Source organism: Saccopteryx bilineata, chromosome 2 (genome assembly GCF_036850765.1).
Source record: "Saccopteryx bilineata isolate mSacBil1 chromosome 2, mSacBil1_pri_phased_curated, whole genome shotgun sequence".
Classification (NCBI taxonomy): Eukaryota; Metazoa; Chordata; class Mammalia; order Chiroptera; family Emballonuridae; genus Saccopteryx; species Saccopteryx bilineata.
This window is the reverse complement of record NC_089491.1, coordinates 229,820,992-229,833,176: the sequence shown is the minus strand read 5'-3', so window position 1 is coordinate 229,833,176 and position 12,185 is coordinate 229,820,992. Positions and strand designations below refer to the sequence as shown.

General features: G+C 41.6%; 1 protein-coding gene across 4 annotated transcripts in view; it reads right to left on the bottom strand.

Moving 5' to 3' along the window:
• TMEM50B (transmembrane protein 50B) overlaps positions 1 to 12,185 on the bottom strand; it is a 53,536-nt gene that overhangs the window by 2,141 nt on the left and 39,210 nt on the right. For all 4 annotated transcript variants that reach the window (XM_066259485.1, XM_066259483.1, XM_066259484.1 and 1 more), the window contains 4 exons: positions 9,831 to 9,943; positions 8,728 to 8,795; positions 5,691 to 5,783; positions 2,483 to 2,540 (listed from right to left, as the gene is read on the bottom strand). In XM_066259485.1, the coding sequence (XP_066115582.1) occupies positions 2,483 to 2,540; positions 5,691 to 5,783; positions 8,728 to 8,795; positions 9,831 to 9,943 (332 nt within the window). The remainder of the gene's footprint in view (positions 1 to 2,482; positions 2,541 to 5,690; positions 5,784 to 8,727; positions 8,796 to 9,830; positions 9,944 to 12,185) is intronic.

The window sequence follows — 12,185 nt, the reverse complement described above, 5'->3', positions numbered from 1 at the left end:
AGGTGGAGGGCAGCCTGAGCATGCTCAGGGGAGATGTGGGAATGTAAGAAAGGCACAAATCAAGCTGACAGAGATAGAAAAATACACTGGGTGGGAAGAATAGCAGATTAGACATTGTGGAAGTAGCCATCAGTGAACCTAAAAGAGTTGACAATAGAAACTATCCCAATAAAAACAGAGAAAGAGAAAAAGAAAAGCCACCAAGCACTGGTGAGCTGGGGGAGGCCTGCAAGCATTCTAAAATGTACATGCCGTAGGGCTCCCAGGAGGGAGGAGTGAACAGAAAAAAAATCTGAAAAAATAATGGCTGAAAAGATTTCAAATTTGATGAAAACTATAAACCCACAGATCCAAGAAACTCATGAACCCCAAGCAGAAGTAATATGAAGAAAGCTATCATAGCCTGACCAGGCTGTGGCACAGTGGATAGAGCATCAGACTGGGATGCGGAAGACCCAGGTTCAAAACCCCAAGGTCGCAGGCTTGATCATGGGCTCATCTGGTTTAAGCAAAGATCATTTGAGCCCAAAGTCACTGGCTTGAGCAAGGGGTCACTAGGTCTGCTGCCCCCTCCCCCATCAAGGCACATATGAGAAAGCAATCAATGAACAACTAAGGTGCCGCAACAAAGAATTGATGCTTCTCATGTCTCCCTTCCTGTCTGTCTGCTCCTCTCTCTGTCTCTGTCATAAAAAAGAAAAAAGAAAACTATCATAATCAAATTGCTTAAAATCAGAACAAAAACAAAGTTCTTCAAGACTTAAATCTTAATAATTTTGTGGAGGGGGGATATAGTTTTATAAATGGATACTTTAAAAAAAATTTATTGATTTTAGAGAGGGGAAAGGAGAGGGAGAGAGAGAGAGGAAGGGAGAGAGAAAAACACTGATTTGTTGTTTCACTTATTTATACATTCATTGGTTGGTTCTTTATTATGCCCTGACCAGGAATCAAACCCACAACCTTGGTGTTTGGGGATGATCTCTAATCTACTGAGCTACCCAAACAGGACTGGCTGGATGCTGTTTGTAAAAAGCACTTTCCTTCAAATGAGCTACATACTAGAACTGTGTGTCTAACTAAACACATTTTAGATATATTTAGTGAGCAGTATTAAACATTTGTCTTTACAGTAAAAGACATTCATTCTGAAAACTACAGGCTATGGTCTTCATTTTGGGGGCTTTTTAGAAGACAGCCCCCAAATTAATAATTAATATTGTTTTATTTTAATATTTACTTTAAGTTATCTTAAAAACTTAATAAGAGCCTGACCAGGCAGTGAATAGAGCGTCGGATTGGGACACAGAGGACCCAAGTTTGAAAGCCCGAGGTCACCAGCTTGAACGTGGGCTCATCTGGTTTGAGCAAGGCTCACCAGCTTGAGCCCAAGGTCCACTGGCTTGAGCAAAGCTTGGTCTGCAGTAGTCCCCTGGTCAAGGCACATATGAGAGAGCAATCAATGAGAAACCAAGGTGCTGCAACTGATGCTTCTCATCTCTCTCCCTTCCTGCCTGTCTGTCCCTATCTGTCCCTCTCTCTGACTCTGACACACACACACACACACACACACACACACACACACACAAACTTAGTAAGAAAACACAATTCCCCAGCCAGGTTTTATATGCAACATGCATAGTATGTATTAATTCTGACTTCTTTCTTTTTTTAAATAAAGGTACCTGATTTTTTTTTAACGAAATAGAATCTCTGGAGGCAGCAACCTGGGTTCAAACGCCAGCTCTGCATTTACAAGGTGGCTGTCCTTAATTAGACTCTGTGCCTTATTTCTTCATCTATTAGAGGAGAACACCACCGCTTTACACATTTAAGATCATTAAATGAGAATAAAATAGTAACCTCTATGAAGCACCCAGCTGGGGTCTTGGCACAAAGCACGTCCCTAACTGCATGGCTCATGTGGGCTCCTATGCTACAGCAGAGTCTTCACCTTTCATTTTATTTTTTTTGTATTTTTCCGAAGCTGGAAACGGGGAGAAACAGTCAGACAGACTCCCGCATGCACCCGACTGGGATCCACCCGGCATGCCCACCAGGGGCGACGCTCTGCCCACCAGGGGGCGTCGCTCTGCCGAGACCAGAGCCACTCTAGCGCCTGGGGCAGAGGCCAAGGAGCCATCCCCAGCGCCCGGGCCATCTTTGCTCCAATGGAGCCTTGGCTGCGGGAGGGGAAGAGAGAGACAGAGAGGAAGGAGGGGAGGGGGGTGGAGAAGCAAATGGGCGCCTCTCCTATGTGCCCCGGCCGGGAATCGAACCCGGGTCCCCCACATGCCAGGCCGACGCTCTACCGCTGAGCCAACCAGCCAGGGCCGAGTCTTCACCTTTCAAAAGAAGTTCTACACATGTATACATGCATCTAGAGGACTTACACATCTTCTGCTGGACATGCTGCTCTCTTACAAGGAAGATGACATTGCTGCAAGTGTTCTAAGTGTGGGTAAGAAATTAGGCAACTTACCTTAAAAATATAAGTGCATTTTGAAAAAACACAGCTAGTCCTGGATAAACATCAGTATCTGCACACACAAAGTGAAACAGAAGATTACAACAGGCAACCGGCAGCAACAAAGTGTATGTGCTATTCACAGACATGCTCCGTATGTCACACAGCAGGACTGTTATTTCTTAACTCTAGGAAGTTGATAATGAAACTGAAATAAGAATAGTATTCTCATTAGCTCACAAAAAAGGGCTGCTCTCACTCTGGGTAAGAGATAGTGAACTTACTAGGTCTTCCTCTTGCCTACTTGCTCTGGGCTAGCTCCACCGCCCCTTTCTTTCCTATGGCCAACACAGAAACATAAAACCGGGAAAGAGACAGATAGATGGTAACACTCTGCCCATTTATTTTCTTTCATGAATCCTAGAGATTTATTGTGCAAATCTAACAGGTAGAAAAACGAACAGCATGATTCATCATCATGTCCCTTCTCTGAATCGTTCCTGGAGGAACACTGAATACCTTCATAGGAAAAGGGAAAATTGGAAACTACTTACATTTTCATGGGTATTTAACTTTTAAGAAACTACAAATGTTGATTAAAAATACTGGACAGTTTTAGCCTGCCCTGTGGTGGCGCAGTGGATAAAGCATCGACCTGGAAATGCTGAGGTCGCCGGTTCGAAACCCTGGGCTTGCCTGGTCAAGGCACATATGGGAGTTGATGCTTCTAGCTCCTCCCCACCTTCTCTCTCTCCTCTCTCTCTCCCTATCCCTTTCTCTCTCCTCTCTAAAATGAATTAAAAATATATATATAAATAAATAAAGTAAAAAAAAAAAAGATTAAAAAAAAATAGTGGACAGTTTTGACCTTATGCTATCATGGCAAATAATACAGTCGCATGGCGAAGAGCTCCAAGTCTGAGCCAGACCCATGCGTTTGAATCCTAACACTACCACTGACTAAATGTACGACCATGAATAAATTATTTAACCTCATTATGCCTTAATGTCTTCACCTGTAAAATGGGCATTATAACGGCATATAGCCCAGAGTATGAGAAACGTGGGACAAAGGAGACTGCTTAGAACAGTGTACCACAAAGTACTACCATAAATGTTAGCTGCCATTGTGATTAGTAACCAGTCAAGAAAATCTGTACAGAAAAAAAGATCTGAAATATGTGTTAGAAATGCTCTCTGCAGTAAAAGCATATTCCATTTACAAAGAAAAGAGCATTTTTAGTGAGCAATGCTGGAGAAATAGGAAGTTGAGGTCCATAATCGAGAAGTCACTCAATGCATGCCAGCTCTTTAAAAATTAAGATGGTGTACAACCTTTACACACCTTTCTAGAATGATAACTGTGTAATTACCTTCCTACACACCTTTCAAGAATGATAACTGATTCCTACTTTCATAACTGAAACTGGAAAGCTGCACGCGTTGCTTCAAGTCACTATGTTCTTTCCAAGGAAATCAGTAACAGCAGCCCAGCCTTCTGAGAGTCAGAGATACAATGAGCTTAAACGCCCTTCCTGTGTGACCCCGTTCCTAGGAAGCAGGCAAATCTACACAGACCAAACGTAGATTTGTGGTTGGGTGGTGGGGAGTGATTGCTAGGAGGCCAAGGGTTTCTTTTTGGGGTGATGGTGATCAAGTTCTAAAATTGAACTGTGGTGATGGTAGCACAATTCTGTGGTTTAAAAACAAACTGTACACTTTAAATGGGTGAATTACATGATAGGCAAATTACATCTCAATAAAGCTGTTTTTAAAAATGTACTTTCCTAAAAATAAAAAGCCCTTTCTTCTAATGATTTGCATACTAGAACTGTGTGTTCCATCGGCATTTGAATGAACTGAAATGACACACACATCTGGTGAGCAGTATTATTTAAACATTGCTCAACAACTACTGTCCTCTAGTACTGACTAACTCTGTACCGAGTATTCCAAAGACCTAATACTGATCAAACTATGAGACTTCAGGGATCCTATCAAGAGTATTAAAGGTCGGCTGAAGGTCAGGACAGGAGATGTGACAGTTAAGCAGAGTGACAACGAGATTCCAGAGCTGAAGGGGTCAGAGATGAATAAGCTGTGTTATCTGACATGGACTGCTGCCTTGGAGTGAAGGGAGTGAGTCAATGAAAACAGGTTCTTGCCTGACCTGTGGTGGTGCAGTGGGTAAAGCATCAACCTGGAAACGCTGAGGTTGCCGGTTCAAACCCTGGGCTTGCCTGGTCAAGGCACATATGGGAGTTGATGCTTCCAGCTCCTCCCCCCTTCTCTCTCTCTGTCTCACTCTCCTCTCTAAAAATGAATAAATAAATAAAAAAAATTAAAAAAAAAAAAAAAAAAACAGGTTCTTGAGATGCCTCTAGAACCCATGCTGAGACCCCCACTGGGTGACCAGCTCTGGTGCCTGGAGCAGTGGGGACTGCAGGATGATGTGCCCGGAGCTCATTCCTCTGCACCAACAGTTTCAGCATGAGGAACATACACATCTTCAGTCTTGCCCTTAAAAACTCCCCTTGTACCCATGACTGAAAAATTACAGTCTGGGTTAGAGAGATACTGGTGAAAAGAAAGATATCGTGGTCCACAGCCCCTTATTTGAAATTATTAGGGCGAGGTATGCTTTGGAATTAAAGTCTTCAGATTTAAGGACGGTAACATGGGGTATAAATACCACACAGCAACCCCAGTGAGATATGGTCCAGCACTGCACCATCAAACACAACCACATTCCTGCACAGCAACATTTGAGGGCTTATTGAGCAGAATAATGATGATAACGAGCCCTGTGTCACTTCAGGTCAGGTATTGCTGCCAAACTGGTAATGAAAAAGTGACTTTCAGCTCATTGTGGATGCAGAATTGTGGCTAAGGGACTGAGACCCACACAGGATTCTTGCTTTCACAACTATACCCTCAGTAAATGGGCCTCGAGCATAGAGCCTGGCTGTCTAGGCGAAGGAAGGAAATCGGGAACTCCAGAAATGGTTTCAAGTTCCCGGTCTGGTCCGTGACTTGCATGTCCTAACCAGGCGATCCCACTGCACTCAACGACCTCTGCAACTTACATACCTTCACGGACAGTCACATCTTCCAACAAACTGAGAAATTAAACTAAATTTTACTCTAGGTGGAGTTAACAGACAAAACCAAACATAAAAGACATATCTGAATCTCTCCTATGAAATAAAGGAGGAATACTTACTTTGGGTAACATATGCACCAAAAAGAATCCACATGGAAGCAATAAGTGACCCAAACATCAACATGAAACCAATGAAGAGCCAAACTCGAGCACCTGTGTGGAGAACAGGCTTCATGATCGAGCTCCTTTCTGCAGCCCCAGGTCTAAACACGTAACATTACGCATATCAGAGACAGTCACACATTTATATACACCTGCTCTAACAGTTAACTGAATGAAGATTTTTTAAAAACTAAAAGGGAAAGTTATCTTTTTTTTCTGGCTAGAGAAAGGACTAGCTGAATAAACTAAACTAAGCTAACTTGATTAATTAAACCCTAACTGAAAATTTGCCCTGTTGTAAAAATCATCCAAGTAACTGCTCTGTTGGAAGTGGCCTGTGTATTTCAGCTAGCTGTCACCACAAAGGAACGAGACAGTGTGTGAATAAGGAGCCATGTTAAAGTCAGGCCATTACTCAGTGGGTGCAACACCTGAGCAAGCCCAGCAAATGGCTCGCCTTCGATTTCCAAAGCCCTCACAGAACCTGCACGATATGCACTGCCTAGAAATAAGTGCAAACTGCATGGTAAGTTTCAGCTGCGAGGGAATGATCATGGAGTAAACGTAATGACTTAGTTTGGGTAAAGCATGGACTCTGGATCCAGACAGACCCAAGGCAAATACAAAGTCTGCCCCTAAGCTAAGAAATTTAGGTAAGTTACAATAAAATTTTCTACAGAAAACAGTTAATAATAATGTAATCCACAGCAATGTCTGTTGATCAGTCTTTAAAAAAAATAATCACATAAATCATCCCGTGCTCTATGCACAACATTCTCACTTGCTAATGCATGCTTTCTTACTCTTTGACCCCCCATTCCCTACATTAGCTGCTGAAGCTGGGGCACAAGACATGCACACACGCACATGCACATGCACACATACGCATGCACACACACACACTTTTAGCTTGGGCTTGTCTGCCATCTGTGACTGTCCCTTCAGACAGCAGCATTGTACTGTGCACTTAAACATCTGTTGAGAATAGGTCTCATGTGAAGTGTTCTTATGACCAAAAGCAATTTTTAATTAAAATTCTTTTTAAAAATGCTAAGCTCTTCATAGCTTCTTTATTTGGCTTAAAAATTATGCTACTAGGGGAAAAAATGCTATGATACTAATTTCACAACTCTATTTATATGAAATTCTAGAAAGGGCCAACTGCAGGGATAGAAAGCAGATCAGTGGTGGTTGGGAGGTGGGGGAGGGGACTAACTACAAAGGGGTGTGAGGGAACTTTCTGGAGTGATGGCAATGTTTGCTATCATGATTGTAGTGGCAGTTACACAACTGTACACATTTGTCAAAACTCACCAAACTGTACACTTTGTTCGTGAATTTTATTTTATATAAATTATACTCAACCAATCTAACAAATATATAAATTTATATATGTTACTACACCAGACAAAGAGACCAAATAGTTGTCAACTAGAATCAGCATAGCATGGTGGCTAAAGGCATGGGCTTAGAGCCAGACTGTCAGAGTTCATATCCTGACTCCACCACTTACTTTCTTGTGAATTTGGACAGGCTATTTAAGCTCTCTGTGCCCTAGCTCCTTCATCTAAAAGTGAGGCCAGAGCGCTGGCTGGTTGGCTCAGTGGTAGAGCCTTGACCTGGTGTGTGGATATCCTGGGTTCGATTCCTGGTCAGGGCACGCAGGAGAAGGGCCCATCTGCTTCTCCACCCCTCCCCCTCTTGTTTCTCTCTCTCTCTCTCTCTCTCTTCTCCTCTCCTCCTGTAGCCAAGGCTCAATTAAAGTGAGTTGGCCCCAGGCGCTGAGGATGGTTCCATGGTCTCTGCCTCAGGTGATAAAAAATGGCCCCCCCAGCAATGGAGGAAGGGCCCCAGATGGGCAGATCCCAGTTGAAGTGCATGACAGAGTCTGTCTCTGCGTCGTCCCCTTCTCTCACTAAATAAAAATAAAATTAAGGACAGTAAGAGCACTCACCTCATAGGAATATTGTGACGATTATATGAGTTAATGTGTTTAAAGCATTCAGGACAGTCTCTGAAATGCACTAAGTATTCTGTAAGTATTTCCTATTATTCTTAATCATCTTCCAAAATTTCCACCTACCCTAAATTTCTGGCCATAACCACAGATCACCCTCCCTAGTCCTTAAAGTTTGGAAACAGAACTCTTACCCCTATCTTCTCCCCACAAAGCATGCAAATTCCACTGAAAACAAACTCCTAGATTCTAAGACAATGTCTTGTAATCAAGTGAAAGAAAAATACTACTGGGTGACAATTCAAAAGAATTCAAACTCCAGAAATCTAACTTATATGTTGACAAACAGCATATTCTTTTAAACAATGTTGTTGCCATGTGTGGGTGGTTACTCAGGTAATCAGAACTAAATGTGAAAAACTCTGTCGTCCTAGGTTCAATGTCCTAATGCACACATACTTTGCTTGGTCAGCCATCTCAGAGGTCGTATTATTGGTCAATATTTGGGATAAGAATAATCCATCATTAGCACTGTAGAGTAACCTGGAGTACAGCATCCATTGGTTTTGAAAAGTAACATTTTATCTATACCCTATGGGCCATATAACATGACAAAAATAGTAACTTCTGGCAGTAATTTTCACTTTCTTAAGAATCTAAGTAACAGTGAAACTTTTTCTTAAAGTTAATTTTTGCCTGGCCTGTAGTGGCACAGTAGATAGAGTGTTGACCTGGAATGCTGAGGCTGTTGGTTTGAAGCCCTGGGCTTGCCTGGTCAAGGGACATATGACAAGCAATCAATGAACAATTAAAGTGAACCATTAGTTGATACTTCTCATTCCTGCCCCCCCTTCTCTCTCTGTAAAATCAATAAATAAAATCTTTTAAAAAAAAAACAACAAAGGTTATTACATACAAACTAGTCTGTAAAAAAAAAAAAGTTAACTTTTTGAAATCCCACGCAATCATTCCAGACCTACATAAAAACTCACTAGAGGCTTTTTCTTTTCTGCTGCTAAGTCCCTCTTCCGCCTTTACCTGTTCTTCCTAAACAGCCGCTTTCGTAGCTGTCACCTCTCACCTGAGCATTGGACACAGCATTTATCCTGGAACAATACAAATCATCCACTGAGCTTTCAGAATGCTTAAATACTCACAGATATTTATTTACTATTTAGAAGGAAAACATTTCCTAACTAAAGTCAATATATGAATAACTGAACATACAGTCTTAATACTCAAGTGGATATAAATGTTACATTAGTCTTATTTTCCAAAAGTACACTCAGAAAATGCCCTTAATCTTAAGAGATGACTACTGCTTGTCTCGAGAGCTCATGACACAGAGGCCATTCTTCTGACTTCTTTACCTACTTTACGTTTATACATGAATGACTCGTATGCCTTAACCCACTTCAAGGTTCTCATTACAATCAAGAGTAGTCTAAAGATTTCTCTATGTGTTAAGTCATTTTCTCGGATCCATTTCTAAAAGTCAGAGAACACTCGGTCTGTGTATAACAAACAGGCCCACTCTACTCATTTTGTTAGAGCAAGTTGCTTTTGTAGCAGGAACTGCCTTTTCTTAGCATCCTGAATCAATATAAGTAGTTCTATCTTCCACAATTTAAACTTTTAAAAAATTTCTGACAGTAGAATAAAATTCTATAATCTTAATGTTTAACATACTTTTTAATTATTAAAAGACATCCATGAAAAGCTTTCAAACTCTTCTATGAAGTGAGATAACAGACTGCCAAAAGTAATTTAATAATAAGGGAAAGCCCCTTCTTTCTCATTATAAAATACCACTGACTATAAAGAGCACCCTAATAGTCAGAGATATTAAACTATAAAAAAAAACTCAGGACTGGTAAAATACAATAAATAACCAGTTTAACAATTATAAGAAGAAAAATCCCATGATAATCTTTACAAATGCTAAAATAATATCTAAGTTAAGCACTCATTCCTGATTTTTAAAAATCTGAATAAAATGGGGATTTATCTATTTATTTATCTTTAAAGAAAATCAATCAACTAAATTAAAAAGTTATTCCAGATGGCAGATAGCATTAAACCTAAAGGAAAAAATATTTTTAGAAAAAGAATATTGACTTCAGAATTCCCTTTATACTTACATGAAGAAAGCCAATGTGGAGAACACACCACAGGTGTGAAAGGCATGGTTCAGCTGCTCTGGCTTAGGATACACCACGGCTGCATCAATCATTATCCACCAACCTGTAAAAAACTTGAGAAAGAGCCCATGTCACTGAAATTACACTAACACTTTGGCTTAGCATCGTACCTGCTCTTTGACATATCTCTTTTCCTACAGACCGTGTAAATGAAATATAAACTACTTCTACTTTGAGTTTTGGATGTTGATATATAAAAAATAAGAATCCGCCTGCCAGGTGGTGGCGCAGTGGATAGAGCGTCGAACTGGGATGCAGAGGACCCAGGTTTGAGACCCCGAGGTCTCCAGCTTGAGTGCGGGCTCATCTGGTTTGAGCAAAAAAAGCTCACCAGCTTGGACCCAAGGTCGCTGGCTTGAGCAAGGGGTTACTTGGTCTGCTGAAGGCCCATGGTCAAGGCACATATGAGAAAGCAATCAATGAACAACTAAGGTGTTGCAACGAAAAACTGATGATTGATGCTTCTCATCTCTCTTCATTCCTATCTGCCTGTCCCTATCTATCCTTCTCTCTGACTCTCTCTCTCTGTCTCTGTAAAAAAAAGGGGAAAAAAAACCAACAAAAATAAGAATCCTTGTTTATGTATCCCTTTTTTTTTTTTTTTTTTTGTATTTTTCTGAAGTTGGAAACGGGAGTCAGTCAGACAGACTTCCGCATGTGCCCGACCGGGATCCACCTGGCATGCCCACCAGAGGGCGATGCTCTGCCCATCTGGGGCATTGCTCTGTCGCAACCAGAGCCATTCTAGTGCAGAGGCCATGGAGCCATCCCCAGCGCCCAGGCCAACTTTGCTCCAATGGACCCTTGGCTGCGGGAGGGGAAGAGAGAGACAGAGAGGAGAGGGGGAGGGGTGGAGAAGCAGATGGGCACTTCTCCTGTGTGCCCTGGCTGGGAATCAAACCTGGGACTCCTGCATGCCAGGCCGACACTCTACCACTGAGCCAACCGGCCAGAGCCAATGTATCCTTTTTTAAAAATTTCATTTTAGAGAGAGAGAGAGAAAAAGAAAGGGGGGAGGAGCAGGAAGCATCAATTCCCATATGTGCCTTGACCAGGCAAGCCCAGGGTTTTAAACTGGTGACCTTAGTATTCCAGGTCGACGTTTTATCCACTGCGCCACCACAGGCCAGGCTTTGTATTCTTTATAGCACACAAAATGAACCGAGTGAATCAAATCTGTGTAAGATTCTGAAATTCTGCTCTGAATGCAAGATGAAAAATTTATCATGTGGGAATGAATTACTGTACCTGCTTCTTTTATCCACTGTAATCACATGCACCCAAAGCTCTCCTAACCAACCTCTAACTAGCCAGCTTCCTGTTTATGCAGCGTATTTCATGCTCTCTAAAGGACATTTAGTTGCAATATACCCACATACATTTACTTCCCAAATGAGCTGACAGCTGTCATATCTCCAAAACTATTCAAGCCTACCATGTTATTAATTATGTAATATGATTAAATACTGTTTGAACCTAAGTGTATAAAATGTAATGTTTCTAATGTGAACTAAGCTGAAGAGGCTTAAATTAGACAAGTTGTTAGTGAATTTCAGAGACAAATTAAGTGCAGATGAGATGAACATAAAGAGCAAAAAAAACCTGAGCAACATCTAAAAGAATTCTGCACGCAGACTGCTTCATAATTATCTTTAGTTCCTGCTGTGCTTTATTTTTTTGTTTTCTATTGGACTTCAAGTGCAAACTATCTACTGAAAGAGATGAATTTTTAAAATGTAATAGAGCCTGACCAGGCAGTGGCGCAGTGGATAGAGCGTCAGACTGGGATGCAAAGGACCCAGGTTCAAAACCCCGAGATTGCTGGCTTGAGCACAGGCTCATCTGGCTTGAGCACAGGGTCACTGGCTTGAGCATGGGATCATAGATAAGACCCCATGGTCATTGGCTTGAGTCCAAAGGTCGCTGGCTTGAAGCCCAAGGTTGCTGGCTTGAGCCCAAGGTCTCTGGCTTGAGCAAGGAGTCATTCCCTCTGCTGTAGCCCCCCAGTCAAGGCACATGTGACAAACCAATCAATAAACAACTAAGGTATTGTAAAAAAAAAAGAATTGATGCTTCTTATCTCTCTCCCTTCCTGTCTATCTGTCCATACCTGTCTCTGTCTCTGTCACACACACACACACACACACACACACACACACACACACACACACACAATGTAATAGATACAAAAACTTGCTTCCAAAACTGCAGCCGGGGCAAAAAGTGGTTGATGGAATGGGAAAGCAAAATTGGTCAAGATTTGATTTATTTTTTCAACTTGGATGATAAGTAAAT